The sequence below is a fragment of the Salmo trutta genome, chromosome 5 (genome assembly GCF_901001165.1).
Source record: "Salmo trutta chromosome 5, fSalTru1.1, whole genome shotgun sequence".
Taxonomy (NCBI): Eukaryota; Metazoa; Chordata; class Actinopteri; order Salmoniformes; family Salmonidae; genus Salmo; species Salmo trutta.
This window is the reverse complement of record NC_042961.1, coordinates 27,082,095-27,105,411: the sequence shown is the minus strand read 5'-3', so window position 1 is coordinate 27,105,411 and position 23,317 is coordinate 27,082,095. Positions and strand designations below refer to the sequence as shown.

Sequence of the window (23,317 nt, the reverse complement as noted above, 5' to 3'; positions counted from 1 at the left end):
GCAGAGAGGAAGTGTGTTGTGTTTGTGTCTGTATGTCTCCACGTTTGGGTGAGTGTGTTTGTGTGTACGTACATTTCTGCCCGCGTTGGCGACAGGAATGCTATGGCGGTGGCAGCAACATCCGCATGACTGATGCTTTTGATTCTGTTCTAGCCCGATTTTCTATAGATTTTGAATGATTGCTCTGTGATTGATTCCTCCAGTCTGAATCTGTCTTCCAGATGTCACTCTCCCCCGCCTCAAGGCCTTCATACCTCAACTATTGTCACGGTTACACATCGAGACCCTTCTCCACGGCAACATCACCAAGGAGGTGAGTTTGAAGTTACCTTCCAGTGGACAGACTTCGTTTGTAAATGGCAGACACACACAGCAAGACGTTTGATGTATGGAATGTGGATATGTTCTATAACTGCTTTTACGGTTAGCCACTCCTCTCCCATATAGGTTTTAAGTGGAATGCTTTTATCTGTCCACTAGCAGTGTCACAGAAGGTGAACACACTGTCGAACCCTGATAAGATCCTCCGATCAAATGACACTTTATAAAAGATCCCAGCCATCGATGAACAGTCTCCCTTATGTCTGGTAATCATGCCCAGTAGAGGGATGTCACAGTCTAGTGGAGAGGGAATTGGATGCGCCAGCGGGGGCAATGGTCCATTTCATCACCATAGAGACTCACCATGCACTGCAGGACTCCTATTACCTTAGAGCTTTTACTGCGTGGACGGAATATTATAGCAGTGTTCCGATTCAGTTGAAGGACCTATAGATATGTATCTGCTATGGAAAGGAGGTATCTTGACACATTTAAAAGGTGGATTACAACACTGATTTGTCATTTGCACCTCTCACTTTGCTCTCTCGATCTCTCTTTCTCCAGTCTGCTCTAGACATGATGCAGATGGTCGAGGACACGCTTATGAATCAAGCCCACACCAAGCCCCTCCTACCAAGCCAGTTGATTCGCTACAGGGAGGTGCAGGTGCCAGATGGTAGGCCAAGTGCACTGCCCATCACTCCCTTCACCCTCATGTAACTTCCAGTCATGTCTGTCCCCATTGTGACCATGCTGAAGGTTTCTTACCCAACAGTCTGGCCTATGTCAGGACCTGTGGTTGTGTAACACCTCAGTGTTAATGCCCCTCCAATGTCCAAGGGACAAAGTCTCACTTACAAAGGGGAAACGGACATCACTAGGCAATACAATACACACACTTTTCCTTAACCTCTTACACAAACGCACACCGCACCACAGCACAACAACACACACACACAGTGCCTGTGCCACTCTTTTCTTAATGACATTAAGTAACTTGAGGAGAGGAAAAGCATGGCTGTCTGGGCCTCCTGGAAACATCCTGGATCCTTTTCTGGGCCTGGATCCAGTCAGCCAGCCAGCCTGGAACTGAAGCAGGAGTCGGACAGAGGGTTGAAAACACAAACTGAACTAACCTTTGGACGGAGCAGGATTTGGAGATGGCGGCGCCGGAGGGTAGGGCTGCCGTCTTATCTGTTCTTAAACCAATGATGCTATTTTGTTTGTTTTTTTCACGTTGCTCGTAACTTGTTTTGTACATAATGTTGCTGCTACTGTCTCTTATGACTGAAAAGAGCTTCTGGACATCAGAACTGAGATTACTCACCTCAAACTGGACGAGGAGTTCTTCAATGAGTCGGACGCGAGGGATATACTATGGACACCCGACCAGGTCCAGATCCCCGTGATTCGTTGGAAAAGGAAACGTAGGTTTCGCGGAAAGAGATCAGGATGCCTTGTGAGGATCAGGCGACGAGTGGCTAATCTGCCCTTGCCTTCCGTTCTGCTAGCTAACGTTCAATCACTGGAAAATAAATGGGATGAACTGAAAGCACTTATATCCTACCAACGGGACATTAAAAACTCTAATATCTTATGTTTCACCGAGTCGTGGCAGAACGATGACATTAAGAACAGCTGGCGGGTTATACACTCTATCGGCAGGACAGAACAGCAGCCTCTGGTAAGACACGGGCCTATGCATTTATGTAAACAACAGCTGGTGCACGATATCTAAGCAAGGTTTAGCTCGCCTGAGGTAGAGTATCTCATGATAAGCTGAAGACCAGACTATCTACCTAGAGTCTACATACCACCACAGACTGATGCTGGCACAAAAACCGCACTCAATGAGCTGTATTCCAGGAAAACGCTCATCCAGAGGCGGTGCTCCTAGTGGCCGGTGACTGTAATGCAGGGCAACTTAAATCGGTTTTACCAAATTTCTATCAGCGTGTTAAATGTGCAAGGGAAAACATTTCTAGACCACCTTTACTCCACACACAGAGATGCGTACAAAGTTCTCTCGCCCTCCATTTGGCAAATCTGATTCCTACTTAAAAGCAAAAATTAATGCAGGAAGCACCAGTGACTCGGTCTATAAAAAAAGTGGTCAGATAAAGCAGATGCTAAACTACAGGACTTTTGCTAGCACAGACTGGAATATGTTCCGGGATTCTTCCGATGGCATTGAGGAGTACACCACAGTCACTGGCTTTATCAATAAGTGCATCGAGGATGTCGTCCCCACAGTGACTGTATGTACATACCCCAACCAGAAGCCATGGATTACAGGCAACATACGCACTGAGCTAAAGGGTAGAGCTGCCGCTTTCAAGGAGCGGGACTCTAACCCGGAAGCTTATAAGAAATCCCGCTATGCCCTCTAACGAACCATCAAACAGGCAAAGCGTCAATACAGGACTAAGATAGAATTGTACTATATCGGCTCCGATGCTCGTCGGATGTGGCAGGGCTTGCAAACTATTACAGACTACAAAGGGAAGCACAGCCGAGCGCTGCCCAGTGACACAAGCCTACCAGACAAGCTAAATAACTTCTATGCTGGCTTCGAGGCAAGTAACACTGAAACATGCATGAGAGCATCAGCTGTTCCGGACGACTGTGTGATCACTCTCTCCGCAGCTGATGTGCGGACGTGTAGGACGTGTACTCCGAGCATGCACTGACCAACTGGCAAGTGTCTACACTGACATTTTCAACCTCTCCCTGTCTGAGTGTGTAATACCACATGTTTCAAGCAGAACACCATAGTCCCTGTGCCCAAGAACATTAAGGTAACCTGCCTAAATGACTACCGACCCATAGCACTCACGTCTGTGGTCATGAAGTGCTTTGAAAGGCTGGTCATGGCTCACATCAACATCATAATTCCAGAAACCCTAGACCCACTCAAATTTGCATACCACCCCAACAGATCCACAGACGATGCAATCTCTATTGCACTCTACACTGCCCTTTCCCACCTGGACAAAAGGAACACCTATGTGAGAATGCTATTCATTGTCTACTGCTTAGCGTTCAACACCATTTTGCCCTCAAAGCTCATCACTAAACTAAGGACCCTGGGATTAAACACCTCTCTCTACAACTGGATCCTGGACTTCCTGACGGGCCGCCCTCAGGTGGTAAGGGTAGGCAACAACACATCCGCCACGCTAATCCTCAACAGGGGCCCCCCAGGGGTGCGTGCTCAGTTCCCTCCTGTACTCCCTGTTCACTCAGGACTGCACGGCCAGGCACGACTCCAACACCATCATTAAGTTTGCCGATGACACAACAGTGGTAGGCCTGATCACTGACAACGATGTGACAGCCTATAGGGAGGAGGTCGGAGACCTGGCCGTGTGGTTCAAGGACAACAACCTCTCCCTCAACGTGATCAAGACAAAGGAGATGAATGTGGACTACAGGAAAGGAGGACCAAGCACGCCCCCATTCTCATCGACGGGGCTGTAGTGGAGCACATTGAGAGCTTCAAGTTCCTTGGCGTCCACATCACCAACAAACTAACATGGTTCAAGCACACCAAGACAGTCGTGAGGAGGGCACGACAAAACCTATTCCCCCTCACGAGACTGAAAAGATTTGGCATGGGTCCTCAGATCCTCAAAAGGTTCTACAGATGCACCGTCGACAACATCCTGACGGGTTGTATCACTGCCTGGTATGGAAACTGCTCGGCCGCCGACTGCAAGGCACTACAGAGGGTAGTGCATATGGCCCAGTACATCACCGGGGCCAAGCTTCCTGCCATCCAGGACCTCTATACCAGGCGGTGTCAGAAGAAGGCCCTAAAAATTGTCAAAGATTCCAGCCACCCTAGTCATAGACTGTTCTCTGCTACTGCACGGCAAGCGGTACCGGAGCGCCAAGTCTAGGTCCAAGAGGCTTCTAAACAGCTTCTATCCCCAAGCCATAAGACTCCTGAACAGCTGGTCAAATGGCTACTCTGACTTTTGCATTATCCCCCCGCCCCCCCATGCTACTCTGTTAATATCTATGCATAGCCACTTTAATAACTCTACCTACATGTACATAATTACCTCACTGGTGCCCCCACACGTTGACACACTTTCTCTGTACTGGTACCCCCTGTATATAGCCCCGCTATTGTTATTTACTGCTGCTCTTTAATTATTTGTTATTCTTATCTTACTTTTTTGTTGTAGAACTGCATTGTTGGTTAAAACCTGTTGGGGATACCCCTTCCCGTTCGGATCCCGATTACGGGATTGCTAGACAAGATACAACGCGCAAAATTCAAAACAGAATACATTTACATTTCTCAAACAATCAACTATCTTACACCCTTTGAAAGATAAACATCTCCTTAATCTAACCACGTTGTCCGATTTCAAAAAGGCTTTACGGCGAAAGCATAAAGTTAGATTATGTTAGGACAGTACATTGAAAATAGCTGTGTGTAATGTTTTGTCAATGCAAAGACAGGCGTCACCAAAAGCAGAAAACCAGCTAAAATGATGCACTAACCTTTGACAATCTTCATCAGATGACACTCCTAGGACATTATGTTAGACAATACATGCATTTTTTGTTCCATCAAGTTCATATTTATATCCAAAAACAGCATTTTACAGTTGCGGTGAAATTCAGAAAATATTTTCCCTCAAATGCTGCCGGTGAATCAGCGCTACAATTTACAAAATTACTATTCGAAAACATTGGTAAATTATAATATTGTCATTCAAAGAATTATAGATTAACATCTCGTGAATGCAACCGCATTGCCAGATTTCAAAAAACTTTACTGGGAAATCACACTTTGCAATAAACGGGGTGCTATGCTAAGAAAAATAGGCTAGGCGATACATGTTAGCGCCATCTTGGAACCATCTAAAATCAAATATACTATTGTAAATATTCACTTACCTTTGATTATCTTCATCAGAAGGCACTTCCAGGAATTCCCAGGTCCACAACAAATGTAGTTTTGTTAGAAAAAGTTAACAATTTATGTCCCAATAGCTCCTTCTTGTTAGCACGTTCTGTAGGCTACTCAAAATGTACCGAAGCCCGCGGGACTTGTCGCCACGAAAGATCAAAAAATATATATTTACGTTCGTTCAAACATGTCAAACGTTATATAGCATAAGTCTTTAGGGCCTTTTTCAATCAGAACTTCAATAATATTCAAGGCGGACGATTGCATTGTCTTATAAAACGTTTCGGAAAGAAAGGGTCCCCACACGCATGCGCGTCATAGTAGACATGGCCATCCGCCTATGACCAACTTTCCAGGCTTCTTGTTCGGTCAGTTTTTACAGGAGAACACTCAAACCACTTTGTAAAGACTGTTGACATCTAGTGGATGCCGTAGGAAGTGCTAAATGAATCCTAACTCACGGTGTGTTACATAGGCAAAGTGTTGAAGGTGATTCCACAAATCAGATTTCCACTTCCTGCTTGGAATCTTCTCAGGTTTTGGCTTGCCATATGAGTTCTGTTATACTCACGGACACCATTCAAACAGTTTTAGAAACTTTAGAGTTTTCTATCCATATCTACTAATTATATGCATATTCTAGTTACTGGGCAGGAGTAGTAACCAGATTAAATTGTGTACGTTTTTTTTATCCGGCCGTGCAAATACTGCCCCCTATCCCCAACAGGTTTTAAGGGCTTGTAAGTAAGCATTTCACTGTAAGGTCTACACCTGTTGTATTCGGCACATGTGACAAATCGATTTGATTTATATCTTCCCAACAAAAAAGCTTAACATTACGCTTTTACAGACACATACTTAAATTGCTTACTTCCATTCATCTTCACTCGCACACTTTTTGCATTCTGAGGAGAACTGTTGACACATCATTCACCATAGAAAACAATATGCATAAGTACCATGCTGCATCTTTCCTCATTCAAAGTCTACTTGATCATTTATGACTCAAATGTAGGCGCATCCAAAGTTTTGCGCATCCACCCCCCCCAAAAAATGAAAGTGCCAATGAAAAGCTTTTAACACGCCTATTCACAGCCACTCAGCAAAACGTGTGATGTTGGCTTAGTCTCTCCTGTCTGGCGACTGGAGAGTGTCACCACTGTCCTCTAGCTGAACTCTATATATAACGTTCCTGTATTATGCTTTTTAAATCTATCTATCCAAACACGTTCTTTAATAATTGTATATTTACAGTTAGGTCGGTGGTGCATCAACTGGCTAGGTTGTTTAGGGCTTGTTGCTTATTCCTAAATTCATTTTTTAAGTCTCAATGTTTGCTGAGTTGCGCCTGCAGCGTTATACAGTATTTGGATAAACTGTTTGAGGCCCATGCCTTCTGCATTGCATGATGGGGCCATGGACTCATGCTGCTTATGCCAAATCCTGACTGCCATCAGCATGACTCGAGGAACTGGGATTTGTTGGCCCAGGCAACGTTTTTCCACTCAATTGTGTTGGTGATTGCGTGCCTGCTGGACCCACTTCCTCTTGTTTTTTTTGACAGGAGTGGAACCCGGTGTGCTCGTCTGCCCATCTGTGATAAGGACTGACTAGTTATGCATTCCGAGATGCCGTTCTGCACACCACTGTTGTACTGCGTCGTAATTTGCCTGTTTGTGGCCGCTGACTGAATGTTTTTTGTTTGTCGCACCATTCTTGGTAAACCCTAGACTGTCGTGTGAAAAGCCCAGGAGGCCGGTCGTTTCTGAGATACTGGACCCGGCGAGCCTGGCACCGTCAACCATACCACGCTCAAAGTCGCTTAGATCACACGTTTTGCCCATTCCATCATACAGTAACTGGATGCCTGCCTGCATGCTTTATATAGCAAGCCATGGCCACGTGATTTACTCTCTGCAGGAGAAAACTATTTTTGTCCACTGAGTATTTGTTAGGCACCAAATGGACTGAAACAGGGATGTACTACCTGGACTTTTTTATTATTTTTTTTTCCTTGCAAAACATTTTGAAACCTTTTCCATTATGTGCCCTAATGACTACGACCCTGCTGTCTGTGCCTTCCAGGTGGCTGGTATGTGTACCAGCAGAGGAACGAGGTGCACAACAACTGTGGCATAGAGATCTACTACCAGACAGACATGCAGACAACCCACGACAACATGCTGCTGGAGCTCTTCTGCCAGATCATCTCTGAGCCTTGCTTCAACACACTGCGCACCAAGGAACAGTTGGGTAAGACCACGCACACACACTCAAGTGGAGACTGGTACCTTGTAAAGTACTCAAACACAGTTGAACTCAAAACCCTGCAGTGAAAAGGGGACAGTAGACATACACTTTCCAGAATTTACAGTGAATTGTTTGACATTCACTCTCCTCTCTCCTCAGGGTACATAGTGTTTAGTGGTCCGCGGCGCGCTAACGGGGTCCAGGGCCTGCGCTTCATCATCCAGTCGGAGAAGGCCCCCCACTACCTGGAGAGCCGGGTGGAGGCGTTCTTAAAAGCCATGGAGATGTCTGTGGAGGAAATGAACGATGAGGCCTTCCAGAAACACATCCAGGCCCTGGCCATCCGCCGCCTGGACAAGCCCAAGAAGCTGGCCGCCGAGTGCGCCAAGTACTGGGGGGAGATCATCTCTCAGCAGTACAACTTCGACAGAGGTGAGCATGTGCAGACACAATGAGCAACACACACATACACACCTCTTCCTTTACCTGGGCTGGAGGCCTAAGAGCTTTTTCCAAGTGATATCTGTGGGGAGTTTGCGGAGTTAGTGTCAACTAAATGGGTATTCCTCCTGATCCTCATATTATAACTGCTAGGAGGCCTTGTTATATGAATAGGTGTTTTGAGTGAAATATGCATTTTATTTATATTGACATTTTTATATTCAAATCAAATTTATTTATATAGCCCTTCGTACATCAGCTGATATCTCAAAGTGCTGTACAGAAACCCAGCCTAAAACCCCAAACGGCAAGCAATGCATGTGAAAGAAGCACGGTGGCTAGGAAAAACTCCCTAGAAAGGCCAAAACCTAGGAAGAAACCTGGAGGAACCAGGCTATGAGGGGTGGCATTCTGAAGGATCCCCGAGGGAAAGGAAGGTTGTTTTTGCTGCAGAAATGAGCAACAATTAGGCCCCAGAATAAACTCCTGGAGCACACCTCGCCCAAGCAGCTATCTCTTGAATGCTATTATGGATTGTAATGGGCTGATTTGCTGGTAATCTGCCGTAAACCTCGATCCAGAACTCTTAGTAGGGAGAAGTGATGAAAACCATGTTCTCATTGTTAGAGGGAAGGAGGATGGGAGAAGACAGGGCAGCAACCATCAACACTAATGTCATGATAGAAAGTGGAGCCTTGCCAATAGTGGAACATTGTACAGTAGGGGTGGCTGGTGACCCTGTAGGGCCTTGGTCACCAACCGGTCAATCACTGTCAACTGGTCAATCTTCAAGGCGTTTCTAGTCACAACATTTCTGTAGAAAAGCCAACGATAAATGCTTGTGCTCCTTTTATTTAAAAAAAAAAAAATTGTGTTGCACAGTTGGCGGTAGGTGCACTTGATTCAGAAACCCTGCGCACCGGTGGTATTTTTTAACCTTTTCATTTGTCTGAAAAGAAACTCCGCCTACCCGGTGAATCGAAGATCTGTGGCTAAATCGAGTGCTTCTACTGCTCAAATCACTGTGCCTACAGCGTCCAGCAAAGTTTGATACTAGCCTACATGAGATTTCTTAACTTTAAAAACCATGATTAGAGAGAGACTGTCAAAGAATATAGCTAAAGAGCTGCTCTTTTTTTTGAGTGAGTACATGATTAAGTTTGTATTCAGCACTGTCAACATTGTTTTTTTTTTCTTATTGAACACTATTATAAAACACGCTTCTCCGTACTACCACTCGCGCTGCAGCTGCTAGGAATTAGTAGCTAAGTGTATCGATAGCCCTGTGTTTTTATTATTACTAGCAGCTCGTCGTGTCCATTTTAAAATCTAGGAATTGTTCACTTTCTCTGGTCATAGGAACAACATGAATTTGTGCATGAGGTGGAAGATGGTGACCCCTCTTTGTGGTCAGTCTCACTGGAAGAAAGAAAGGAGAGAGCAGGTACCGTGAGAGGCTGACCCTCTGCTGCTCTTTCTCTCCCTCGCTGAGGCTAATGCCGTGTTGAAAACAACTGGTAACTTCAGACATCTCCGACTTCAGTGCGTTCAAGACAACTGGGAACTCGGGGGGGGGGGGGATTTTGAAAGTTCATCCAACTCAGAATTCCAAGTCTCAAACTCATCTTTTGAGAGCTCCGACCTGAAGATCACTGACGTCATGATTTTACCTTGTTTTTTCCCCCCCGAGTTCCCAGTGGTCTTGAAATCACCATGACCATCAGATGCAGGAACCATCAGTCCAGTAAAATAAAGAAGCTAATTATTTCAATTTATGCTCAGCTGCGCCTCACAAGTGCTACACCAACTGATCTAGTTTGTCATCAAAGCTTGTGTTTTGAAATATACACTGAACAAAAATATAAACGCAACAATTTCAAAGATTTTACTGAGTTAGTTCATATAAGGAAATCAGTCAACTGAAATAAATTCATTAGGCCCTAATTGTTTCCACATGACTGGGAATACAGGTATGCATCTGTTGGTCACAGATACTTTTTTTTTTTTTTTAAGTGCGTGCGTGGATGAGAACCAGTCAGTATCTGGTGTGACCACCATTTGCATCATGCAGCGTGACATCTCTTTCACGTAGAGTTTGTTCAGTATGATATGGTCTGAGAATAACAATATTGTCAGGCAGGCATATAGCCAATATGCTGTGATAATGTGTTAGGCCTACTGCACAAACCTCATTCCTGCAGAACTTTTTTTATGTGGTTAAATGTAAGTAATGTTGAAAACAAATGAGCAGTAGATCTGTCTTTTTGACTACGAAAGTGAAATTACTAGGGACCTCATTATCACAATACTTAGGTGCCGATACGATATGTATTGCAATTTGATAGTGTGATTTTATTGAGATTTCGATGTTCCAAACATATTGCTTACTACATGTCTGCTGCAGAGTGACGAGAGAGCCATGAGAAAATAAAAGTCCTGAAAACAAATTAGCTGCCCACTTGAGAAGATGGAGAACAAGCTATGAAGGAAAAAGACTGTAATTTTGGTGCAGGTACAGCCAACTAGCGCAAAAATATTGCGGGATATCTCAAATCATCGACCATTAGTCCAAAGTGTTTCCTGTTGTTTTCTAGATAACATTGAAGTGGCCTATCTGAAGACGTTGACGAAAGAGAACATCATACAGTTCTACCGGGTGAGTACAGTAGCTGCTCATCCATCTTCTGCATTCCGGTGTGTTGTTCAATCTGTCCTCCCTGAAAGATGGCACCTTGTTTCATTTATAACCCTCCACCACTCTTATCCACGTCCTGGTTCTATTGATAGCTGTGGAGGTGACACTGACACGGTATGCTGTGCTCACGGAATATCCACAACAGTGGAGGCTCCTTAGAGGAGGGAGACCATCCTCAGTGAATTTCCTACAAAAAAAGATAATAGGAGAACTGTTTTTAACTAATTCATTTCTTCCAAAGTGAACAAGAAGCGAGAGAGGGCTTTGTTTCACTTTCACTTAGCTAGCAAATGCAGCTAGCTAGTTTAGCCTACTTAAAACACCCTGCTCAGAGGGATGCTATGTTAGCTAGCTGGCTATGACTATCCAACACAACACTGGAACTCTTCCAAGTCAAGGTAAGCTTTTGGTTTTACTTATTTAATGCCACCGGGGCCTGCCGGTGTAAGTTCTAAACTTCTTACTGACTGTACACTGTATCGGGGTGGCAGGTAGCCTAGTGGTTAGAGCGTTGGGCCAGTAACCAAAAGATTGCTGGATCGAATCCCCGAGCTGACAAGGTAAAAATCGGTAGTTCTGCCCCCGAGCAAGTCAGTTAACCCACTGTTCCCTGGGCGCCGAAGACGTGGATGTCGATTAGGGCAGCCCTCCGCACCTCTGATTCAGAGGGGTTGGGTTAAATGCGAAGACACATTTCAGTTGAAGGCATTCAGTTCTACAGCTGACTAGGTATTCCTCCTTTCCTTAATGTTACTGCATGATTGTAGCAGGTTTACTAATGCGTTAGTTCTACTAGCTATGTTGACTATGACATTACTTTAGCTAATATGGTGACAACAATGTCATTTTTTATTTAACCGTTATTTACGGTTAACCGTTATTTACTGCAAGTCAGTTAAGGACATTCTTATTTACGGCCTACCCCGACGACACTGGGCCAATTGTCCGCCGCCCCACGGGACTCCCATCACGGCCTGATGTGATACAGCCTGGAATTGAACCAGGGTCTGTAGTGATGCCTTTTGCACTGCGATGCAGTGCCTTAGACTGCTGCGCCCCTCGAGGAGCCCAAAGCTGTGGGTAGCGGTTATGATATGGTTTGGCTTGGAAAGGTTTTTTCGCCTGGTCACATACAGCTGTTGCATTCAAGTCCACAAGCAAAAGGAAAAGGTGAGAGGAGAGCGCATAGATACGAGAAGGAATGCAACCTTGGCTGCTTTGAAAGTGAACTGTGTTTACGTGTGATCAGGGGTGGATTCATTCTGCCGATTCTGTGGAAAAATGTTTCTTAAACGGAAGCAAATGGATCGAAACGGGGATAAACATGCATGAATTTGTCCAATAAACTCTCGTTTGCAACTGTTGAACTAATGATTACACCCTAGATCCGCTAGATGCAGGCAAGAGTGTGCAAGACGGTATTGAATGTGTCACTATCTGTTACCTCAATTATTTTCTCTCGACCTGTGTGCACCTAGGTTGTAGCAACCTCATGATGGGTATAGGGAAATTGAGTATCATGTAGTAGCCTAAACCTATCACTTTTACATTGAACTGGGTAAATTGAAATATGACAGTCATCCAATATGCTGTAATAGAAATAAGGCCATGCTCATGAAAAAAAATCGTCCTCCCTAATCTTAAACTGAACTGACTGCCACTGATCCACAACCATAGCAAGAGGGTGACGGTGACGTTTCAAGAGGATAAGGATACCGAAGCAATGAAAGACTTCCCATATTTCTACCTCAGCAGAAGCAACACAGGCCCCATGCAGAATATTTTCATTGTGTAATACATTTCACCATATCTCTCCACCCCCCAGATTTATGACTGTGGAATCCACTTTGTTCCGATGTAGAAGACTGGAAACTTTCTTCACCCCAATATAATTCATTTTTCGCAGACAGTGACCTTAAGAGGCTTCAATTAATTTATGTCTCTTTTCTCGGTGTCTCTAACTCCTGTCTCTCTCTCTCTAGGATCTGTTGGCTGTGGATGCACCAAAGAGGCACAAGGTGTCTGTGCATGTCCTGTCTCGGGAGATGGACTCCTGTGAGTACTGTACAAGTGATGGAGAGTTTTTGGGGGATATAAGTTCAGTTGTTTGTCAGTGTGAATGTGTTGCTTTGACTGTTTTCAACAGTTGTTTAAATGTCTCTGTCCTTTGTTTAGGCCCAGTCGTGGGAGAGTTCCCTGCCCAGAATGACGTCAACCTGGTCCCTGCCCCCTCCTTGCCACAGGTAATGTAGTCATCCTTTTATAATACAGGAGTGTGTGTGTGTGACAGAGAATTTGCAGAATTATGTAAGTTTTGGGGTGGTGTGTTAACGTCTGTAATATACTGACCTGTCCGTCTGTGTACAGCCTACGTTGGTGCAGGACATGACTGAGTTCAAGAGGAGCCTTCCCCTCTTCCCCCTGGCCAAGCCCCACATCAACTACATGGCTGCCAAACTGTGAGGGCCGGGCAGACCTGCCCCCAGAGCAGCATGGGAGCACTGTGGTGGTGGGGGGGCCTCACTCTGTCCCTCTTCTCTCTCTCCCCCCCCCCCCCCCCCCAGGCGACAGGAGTCAGGAACACACTCATCTAAGCCTGCATGTGTGTGTATCTGTGTGTGTGTGGTAGGCTGGAGGCTACTAGAGGTACTTAAAAATGTGTTTGATTCCCACAACTTGGCTGTGGATCTCATCATAGCTCCGTGTAAGAGTAGAGGTCACAATTTTAGTAGTCTCATGGAAAACCCCACCAACACACATTCCCAACAATGTATAGAATGTTGAAGCAGGGCTCCTATTATAGAGGATTAGTAGTAACTTAAAGAACCACAAGACCGGGAACCCTGTAAACCAGTACAAGTGTACCCCTTGACACTTTATAATGGAAGTGTTTTTAGTTGATTTAGCCACAAGGACATGCTGCTGTGGTGAGAGTAAACTGTTGGTTAATGATGATTTATGTGAAGCTTTTGAGGTGTAGGAGGTTAGCTCTGCAAAGGGTGCACATAATATCATTTTAGACACGCCGGACACGTACTTTCTTATGTACTCGTGCGACACATCAAGGCACAGTGACAATTCCTTAATTGATATCACAAAGACTGTGTTTAAATAAGATGAATGTGCAACACACTATTTTTAGACACCATTTCAGTTGATCAGCCTTATGGAAACGATTCTGTTTTAATCCATGATGTACAGGTTTTGAGATCTGACTCTATTTATTTTTTAAACTGGTAAAATGCCAGGGCCCATTTGGTGGAGAGGTGTCCATGAAGCTTTTCTTTTGAACTATTGTTCTATAGGGTTATATTATCCAAGCATCATCTCAGGGTCCCTCTAATCTTTTGCTTTTATTTGAGATTGAAGAAAAATAAACATATTTAAATGTCTGTCATTTATGTTAATTACTTGTTTGGAGTTATACATTTTTCATTTTATAACTTCAATGCTTGTTAATATTTTAATCTAAATTGTGTTTGACTAGTGATTTATTGCATAGGTTCCCCCCCATCTTTCTCCATTTGAGAAGAAGCTTGTACCTTTTAAAAGGGGGTGGGGGATGGTCTACTACCAATCTGGAGCAATAGAGATACAACTCTTTGGCTGGAGCAGTCAGCTGGATACACATCACAGCAGTGTCTGTGGACTTTGACAGTCAGCCAACTGCACTTTGTCTCTGTGGGTCAGACTTGGAACAGGATTGTGTGTGGGGGTCATTGCAATCTTAAAGATGCTATCCTTCAGAAAAACAAAGGACTGTTATAGAATGTCTGGTGGGGTAAACAGATTTTGTCTTTTCTCAGGACACCCTTTAAAATAATCATATTTTGTCTGAAGGGTTTCAATAGAGGCCTATGTATGGAGGGTGAAGGTGTAGTCAGGCCTGTGTTTCTCAATATGCACTTCTCACTAGCAATAAACTGGGGAACCTGAGAGTAGTGTGGCTTTAAACACACTAATGGCCTCTACTGTTACGTAGAAGTGGGGGACACTGCACTCTTGAGTCCTTGCTCTCATCCAGTCTAAAAATGGACACACTGAAAGGTGGAACTGGCATGTGATGCATGGATAGTACTCATGTCAGTGTCTATACCATGGCCTAGTCTCTCAGGTGTTAACAAGCCTTGCCAAGTCAAACCACCACTGGCACCAACCACTCTTTGATACAGCAAATGTCTCCCATATGTTCTCAGGCCTATATATCAACTAAGGTTAACGTAATGTGTTTTACCACTAGGTAGAAACTGGCATTTCTTATGGATTTATGTTCAAACTGAACCCAAAGGTGTTTTTTCTACAGGAAGTACAGCTGTATACTGACATATACTGAACATTCCCTTGAATTCCACTGGTTTGGGTTCAGTGCTTAGCAGTGGTCACCCTACAATGGTAGGGACCAATAACTGACCTGCAGTCAGTGTTCCTTTGGTAGGAATAACAGTCTCTTGCAACTAGTAGTCATTGCTTGCAAATGTATTTAGGGGGAAACCAAGCAGTTTTTCCTCAATAGTTTCCATAAGTAATCCGTATACACTCGAAAATGGGAATAACTGTGCAGGTTCATTTTGCGATACTGGGTTGCATTCATTAGGCACCAAACAGAAAACTGACAAACAGGGAGGGACTACCCGAAATTGTCTGATAAATGCTTGTTTTGATTTTGTTGCAAAATGTTTTGCTACGGTGTGCCCTACTGAATACCAGCTTGATCAAATGGAAGGAGGTTCAGTGAGACTGTCAGTGGACACTGCTGTAAATTGGCTGGTTGAGTTACTGCAGACATGTTCAGGGCTCAGTAATGCAGGAGTGCTTAAGTCTTGTTTATTTTATTTCCTCCTGTGTTTATCTAATAAATCACTGTATACTGGAACAAATAGTTCTCTTTTATTAAAAGATGTCAACACAGGATTTGTATCCCAGATTTAGCTGCCTCCGAAGAGCACACTATACATCAACCGAAAGTGTTATCTTTCAGCAATATACTATGAAATGTGGTTCATTCAAGCTGTTTTACAGCCATAGTAGCCCCTTGTTCATGTCTATGGAATTTGGATTGAATCTGTCCTACAGTGTGCATCTGGACCTTAGAATAAACTCAACACATCCACTTCAAGGTTAGAAAAAATACATTTATAATCGACCATGAAACTAACTTCAAAGTCACCCTTTTGGCATAATACATTTTCTTTACAGTGAATTTAAAAGCTGAGCTGACCAGATATCCATCTACCATGCTAAATTAATATTCTAGTGGTTGGTTTATGGCATAACTTTTTCACACCATTAGATTTCTTAAGGAGTGGGGCAGTTCCACTCACATTTTTTTGTTTATTGGACAAGATAGATGGAGAGTTCCTACAAAATAGCAGTGGACCAGATTCAAACCCATGGTGTATGTGTTCCGGAGGCAGCAGCTTAGACCACCTGTATACTGGTTCTAGAACTATAGTTGTAATTATAACCCATTCTGTGACAGCCTTGAGCCAAATGCACAAAAATAAACATCTGGTTTTAGCAAGGAATTATGTGATTTGGGTTAAAAGATGAGACGATATACGAGTCAATCACGCCTTCATTCAGTAGACAGCATGCCCTCCATTTTTGCTCATTTAGAAGGCAATGCTGCATGTGTCAGATCTATATGATCCACTGCGGGCTTGCACATTGAATTCGCTCTCATCCCATGAGTAGAAGACATCTGTGCACTGATTGAGTATTTCATAAGAAAAAAAAATAGAAGTGAGCTGTAGGGTTATAGATGCTTGGGGGAAAAAAATCCCTTACAGATAACAAAAAAAATCCACAAACGGGAACACTGAGGCATGAGTAAAAAAACACCCTCAAAGGTTTCATCCGATACAGTAATTGCAGAATAAGTGAAATATGTACAGACAATCACACTTTCATGAGGTTTGTACTATGCTTCTAAAATAGATGAATGGTGAAAATGCAATGTCTGAAGGGAGCAGGTAAGATCTTCCTTCCTTCAAATAAGCATCTCTTAGTGATAAAGATACTTTATTCTTATTTCTCTGAAAACACAGGAAAGCAATATTCCTCATTAAACTCTTCACATTGGCAAACAATTTCCAAAATTATTTATAAAACTTTCCTGCCTAATAATTACACCTGTCCCAGATTTTTCTTAAAAGAAGCAAGCACTAATTATGTAAAAAAAAAAAATACTCCAAACTCGCTACTGCAGTGCGGCAGTCACAAAAACACAAGTCACATTCCTGTGTGCAATATGCATGAGTGTGTGTCTGCGTGTGCGCATGTCTGTATTAGTCTACGTGTTTTAAAAACGCAATAGATCATGGCGATAGTCATACAGCACAAATGTCAGCAGCATAGGACAATGACTCCGCAGAGAGCAGAAACAGAATGTGAGGCGAGGCTGCTCAGAGGGGTACAAGAGGTAGAGGGTAACAATGATCCCTGTGTCTGTCCGACAGTGTTCCTGCTCAGAGTTCACTGTTCCGCTCCATCAACTCCCCCGTTGTCAGTGTGTCTGTCTGTCTGTCCAGGCTTCCTCTGCCTCGGGGAAGTTGAGGATCTTGCGGTGGGCTTGCCTCTGGTACTGCTGCTGTTTGAAGTACACCTTAAACGCTCCCTTGACGGCCACAAACGCAATCCCACCCTGCAGACAGGACACAAAGAACAAAAGGTCAGGGTGGGGGATGGTGGAGTCTTTTGAGGCCTGTGGGCATCCTAGAGCAAAACAAGTATGTGTTCGTGAGTCTCACCATTCCACAAAGGGGTCGTATTAGTGTGTAGTCAACTGTTCGGAAGATAGACAGATGTTGGCAGATCGGCAGTACCGACTTCAGACAAGTCCCAAGATGCTTGGGAGAGTCGTAGAGCAAAACGGAGAACACCCTCGTGTTCGTGAGTCGCCTCTTTCTATAGAAGTGTCATAATAGTTCGACGATTTTGTGAGAAGACCGATTTTCGGGATGTCTCATGGTCTGACAAACACAGCTCTAGCTCTGTCATCTTTCACCACAGATGCGGAAGTGCGACATAGGCGGATTGAGATACATCTCTAGCTTAAACTGGCATATTTTTAAAAATAGGGATTTCTTTGAATTTCTGCAGCGGCGCAGACATCAACCTTAGGGGGTTAAAGTGAACCTGATTGTGAGGGTCTGTGTGGGGCAGAGGAGACAGAATGTCCAGAAGGGGAAGCGCAGGTCATATATCAGACAAGCCCTGCCACTTTGGTTACCTGGCTGTAAGCGCACTCTCAGGTGTGTGTGTGTGTGTCTAAAACAAGGGTATTCAACTGGGGGTGCTACAGAGTCCGCAAAAATACAAAACATTAAAAGATTTTACTGAGTTACATTTCATATAAGGAAATCAGTCAATTGAAATGAATGAATTAGGCCCTTATCCATGGGTGGGCCTTGGGGCGCCAGCCAATCAGATTGAGTTTTTCCCCACAAAAGGGCGTTATTACAGACATAAATACTCTTCAGCACCCCCCCAAACGATCCCCCAAGGGGGAAAAAGCCAGATGTGGAAGTCCTGGGCTGGCGTGGTTACACGTGGTCTGCGGTTGTGAGGCCGGTTGGACGTACTGCAAATTCTCTAAAACGACATTGGAGGCAGCTTAGAGAGATTAACATTCAATTATCTGGCAACAGCTCTGGTGGTCATTCCTGCGGTCAGCATGCCAATTGCACACTCCCTCAAAATGTGAGACACCTGTGGCATTGTATTGTGTGACAAAACGGAACATTTTAGAGTGGCCTTTTACTGTCCCCAGCACAAGGTGCACCTATGTAACGATCATGCTGTTTAATCAGCTTCTTGATATGCCACACCTGTCAGGTGGATGGAATATCTTGGCAAAGGATAAATGCTCACTAACAGAGATGTAAACAAATTTGTGCACAACATTTCTGGGATTTTTTTTATTTCAGCTCATGAAACATGGGACCAACACATTACATGTTGGACCCATTCATATTTTTATTCAGTGTATATAAAAAGTTATTTTTGGTATGAATATTGCTAGCAACAGAATAAACACATCATTACATACCTACAGTAGAAGAGGAGAATATAATTTCTAATGATGTCAACTTCATTTCATTTCTTCATTTCTTGCAAATTACTCTCATTGGAGGCAATTCAACTTTGAAAAAGCACCCATGGATAGACTATCAGTGTGGCAATTCCCGCTGGCTGCTGGTAAGCTTTCTTGACTTGGACATACATTTTTGCCAACACATGGCTAACCTTTGTTTAACAAGCTAAACAGCTGCTCTTAGCAAAAATGTGTTTGGAGTTACCTTTCTAGTTAATAGGCTGTGTTAAGAGTTTACACTTCCTCTACCAATTATAATGTGGAGACATCTGCCAAATCTATTCATTTTAAAATGTTGATTACTTCTCCTTGTCATTACCATTCACGTGATAAGACGTGGGGAAAACGTTTTTGTCCCTGTCTCGACGGTTTGCATTGGAGGGGGTCCCTCGGCAAGAAAAAGGTTGAAGACCCCTGGTCTAAAATCATGAGTTCTAGAATAAAACTAGGGGAGTTCCCCTTGGCTGAGGAATAGTTACCTCTCAGAATGGGCCAGAAGGAGTGAGGAGATAGTATAGGTACAGTGCATTCATATTCAGTATTCAGACCCCTTGACTTTTTCCACATTCTGTTACGTTACAGCCTTATTAAAAAAGTGATTCAAATGTTTTTTTCCCCTCATCAAATCTACACACAATACCCCACAATGACAAAGCAAAAACAGATGTCGAAATTTTTGCAAATGTATTAAAAATAAAAAGCTGAAATATCACATTTACATAAGTATTCAGTCCCATTACTCAGTATTTTGTTGCAGCTCCTTTGGCAGCGATTACAGCCTCGAGTCTTCTTGGGTATGACGCTACAAGCTAGGCATACCTGTATTTGGAGAGACTAGGAGAAACCCCAGAGATGTTCAATCGGGTTCAAGTCCGGGCCACTCAAGGACATTGAGACTTGTCCCGAAGCCACTCATGCGTTGTCTTGGCTGTGTGCTTAGGGCCCCAGTCTGAGGTCCTGGGTGCTCTGGAGCAGGTTTTCATCAAGGGTCTATCTGTACTTTGCTCCATTAATCTTTCCCTCGATCCTGACTAGTCTCCCAGTGCCTGCCACTGAAAAACATCCTCCACAGCATGATGCTGCCAGCACCATGCTTCAACGTAGGGATGGTGCCAGGTTTCGTCCAGACATGACACTTGGCATTCAAGCCAAAGAGTTCAATCTTGGTTTCATCAGACCAGAGAATTTTGTTTCTCATGGTATGGCCACTCTACCATAAAGCCCTGATTGGTGGAGTGCTGCAGAGATGGTTGTCCTTCTGGAAGGTTCTCCCATCTCCACAGAGGAACTCTGGAGCTCTGTCAGAGTGACCATCGGGTTCTTGGTCACCTCCCTGACGAAGGCCCTTCTCCCCCGATTGCTCAGTTTGGCTAGGCAGCCAGCTCTAGGAAAAGTCTTGGGGGTTCCAAACTTCTTCCATTTAAGAATGATGGAGGCCACTGTGTTCTTGCAGACCTTCAATGCTGCAGAAATGTTTTGGTAACCTTCCCCAGATCTGTGCCTCGACACAATCCTGTCTTGGAGCTCTACGGACAATTCCTTCGACCTCATGGCTTGGTTTTTGCTCTGACATGCACGGTCGACAGGTGTGTGTGCCTTTCCAAATAATGTAAAATCAATTGAATTTACCATAAGTGGACTCCAATCAAGTTGTAGAAACATCAAGGATGATCAATGGAAACAGAATGCACCTGAGCTCAATAGCAAAGTGTCTGAATACTTATTTACATAAGGTATTTGACAAACTGTTTTCACTTTGTCATTATGGGGTATTGTGTGTAGATTGTCCTCATCAATGTTTTTTTAATCAATTTTAGAAAAAGGCTGTAATGTAACAAAATGTGAAGAAAGCAAGGGGTCTGAATATGTGGTCAAGATAACTACAATGGCCAAAACCCAGGCCCACAGTCTGTCTTTGTGTATGACTGACATGACACAGAGGTTTGTTTTTGTTACCCACCAGGATGGTCCTCTGCAGGTTGGAGTTGACGCTGCTGAACATGAGTTTGCCTACGATGGTGGCGATGGTGGGAAAGACCAGGGCGCCACATAGGATTCTGGTGGCTGACACGTGGTCCGCCAGGGGGCTGGCCTCCGCCGGGATACGAGGCACTGGACACCCAATCCCTGAGAGAGACCGAGAGGAGGGGGCAGGGTAAGGATGGGGTTTGGTGCATTGTGGGTGTTGATGGTTTGCCAATACATCTTCACACAGCTAGATATGCAGCACAATACACACAAAAGCACATTCATCAAGTGATGAGGGGGGGATGGGGGATCATGCCAGCCACTGAGTAATACAGTATATGCATCAGTCTGTACCAGTTTGAGTTAGTATCTTTAGTCCGGGCAGCCGACTGGGGTTAGAGGAGTGCACAAGCTTTGCCCAGCAAGCTGAGCCTGGAGAGAGAAAAGGTTGTCGGTTCCGTTGGAGCCCGGGGGGGGGTTCGGTTTCTACCCGCATCAATCACTACCTTGATGAGATCAGTGGGAAACCCCCCCCCCCCCCCCCCCGCTACTGGACCTACACACCACCACCAGCCCCAACGGACGGACCACCTCGAAGCGCTCTTTTATCCCCAACAAACACTGAGCACACCCTGGGCAAGCCAGTGTTCACACAAAATAAATGATCACAGACATTTTTCATACGCACAAAAAGCTTATTTCTCAATGTTGTGCACAAATTAGTTTAGTCTTTAACACAGGTAGCATCATCTATCAAGATCTTTATCACCCACTCTTCATCATACAGACACACACACACACACACACACACACACACAATGAATAAGCTGAACTCCACCCATTTTAGTATAACAATGGTGTTGCGGAACGGTGGGCATCCCTACCAATGTGTCCTTTCTGACCTGGGAAGATGCTGTTGAGGATCTGCAGCTTGTTGGAGTACTTTCTCCAGAAGCGCAGCACGTAGTCCTCCCAGCGGATCATCTTCCCCAGGATCAGCATGATGGGGATGGTGGGTAGGCCGATGAGCAGGAACAGGGGGTCTGCCCGCTCCATCACGTCCAGGCCCTCCTTATGGCCCACCACCTGGAAACAGGGACAGAGGGGACACCACGGTCAAGATTGATAGATTAACGATATAGTGCGTCCGAAATGGCACCTTATGTAATGCACTGCCATTTCAAAACGCAGCCGTAGTCTGTTAATAAACACAGCCGTGTGTGTGTGTGTTTTTGTTTTTTTGTGGTCTCACTTGCATGACAGTGACGGCCCCGTAGGTGACAGCGGTCCAGTAAATGGAGCCCACCATGATGCCAGCGGCGGTGAAGGGACAGGCCTTGGAGATTAGCCGGTCAGCCAGGTCTAGCACATACACCACCGGCCCTGGAGGGATACAGAAAGATAGTGTCTGTTACCGGTTGTGAAGGGTGTTGTCCCCTCTGTGGCCTGGGTCATATTCATTAGGGCACACCGTAGTGTCGGTTTTCAATCACTGACCATTTTCGTGTTATTTATGTTATGTTTTTACAGTGAAAAAGGGCAAAGCAGAGCCTGTCTAGAACTCAACAAATAGCTCATGCTGAGGTGCAGTAAAGTAGAGTCCCTAACAGACGGCAGTTTGGGATTGTCTCTCCAGCAGGGGTCATAAGATGGCTGCTCTCCTGGTGGTACTGTAGAATGCTTAGTGTACAGTACACACCAGGGGTGTCAGTCATTCCATGGATGCCCTAGTGTCTGCTGTTTTTTGTTTAAGCTTATTTCCTGCAATTCTACACATTTTGTCATAGGGTGCAGAGAACATTTGCCGTTTTAAGGCAAATTTTCTTGCAATTCTATACATTTTGCCATGTCTCATGTGTATTCGTGTGATATTTGATAGCTTCAAACATTACAACAAAATCGATGGCCTAAAAAAAAAAAAAAACTTTAGTTGACATGGGTTAGTTGATCTGAACATTTCTAACAAGTTATAACAGCTCTCTAAAAGGTATGTAATGACTGACATGACAGGAGGAAAACTGATGCACTACCAAATGTAGAAATTGCACCCGTCTACCAGTAGCACTCTCCGACCCCTCGCGGCGCGCCCCAGTTTGGGACCCACCGACCGAGACAACCAGGTGAGGAGAGCTCCATACTAAATCACTGACCTTAATTCAATCAATCAAGTACCAGGGAGGAGTGCAAACACTCGACCCTCTGTGGAATGAGTTTGACACTTGTGGTATACACCATCCACCCTACTCGCTGACCCTAATCCGTGTCCTAAGTACAATGAACGTAGCCCTACATGAAGTACAAATGAGAAAGTGATGTCTTCAGCAATAAGGGAAAAACGCATAATACACATACGCTACATGGTCAAAAGTATGTGGACGCCTGCTCGTCCAACATCTCATTCCAAATATCATGGGCCATTAATGTGGAGTTTGCTGCTATAACAGCCTCCACTCTTCTGGGAAGGCTTTCCACTAGATGTTGGAACATTGCTGCAGGGACTTGCTTCCATTCAGCCACAAGAGTATTAGTGAGCTCGGGCACTAATGTTGGGCAATTAGGCCTAGCTGGCAGTTGGCGTTCCAATTTATCACAAAGGTGTTCGATGGGGTTGAGGCCAGGG

The 23,317-nt window shown here is 44.5% G+C and overlaps 2 protein-coding genes across 6 annotated transcripts in view; one reads left to right on the top strand and one right to left on the bottom strand.

Annotated features, from left to right (window-relative positions):
- LOC115193970 (insulin-degrading enzyme) overlaps positions 1-15,507 on the top strand; it is a 49,111-nt gene extending 33,604 nt beyond the window's left edge. For all 5 annotated transcript variants that reach the window (XM_029753147.1, XM_029753150.1, XM_029753148.1 and 2 more), the window contains exons 18-25: positions 222-313; positions 886-997; positions 7,334-7,501; positions 7,658-7,930; positions 10,534-10,595; positions 12,617-12,689; positions 12,810-12,877; positions 13,002-15,507. In XM_029753147.1, coding sequence (XP_029609007.1) covers positions 222-313; positions 886-997; positions 7,334-7,501; positions 7,658-7,930; positions 10,534-10,595; positions 12,617-12,689; positions 12,810-12,877; positions 13,002-13,097 — 944 coding nt within the window. In that variant the 3' untranslated portion in view covers positions 13,098-15,507. The remainder of the gene's footprint in view (positions 1-221; positions 314-885; positions 998-7,333; positions 7,502-7,657; positions 7,931-10,533; positions 10,596-12,616; positions 12,690-12,809; positions 12,878-13,001) is intronic.
- A 1,131-nt stretch (positions 15,508-16,638) lies between these two features.
- LOC115193974 (E3 ubiquitin-protein ligase MARCH5) overlaps positions 16,639-23,317 on the bottom strand; it is a 38,273-nt gene continuing 31,594 nt past the window's right edge. Inside the window, exons 4-7 of the mRNA XM_029753160.1 lie at positions 21,950-22,080; positions 21,600-21,783; positions 20,690-20,856; positions 16,639-17,277 (exon numbers count right to left, since the gene is read on the bottom strand). Of these exons, the coding sequence (XP_029609020.1) occupies positions 17,140-17,277; positions 20,690-20,856; positions 21,600-21,783; positions 21,950-22,080 (620 nt within the window). The 3' untranslated portion in view covers positions 16,639-17,139. The remainder of the gene's footprint in view (positions 17,278-20,689; positions 20,857-21,599; positions 21,784-21,949; positions 22,081-23,317) is intronic.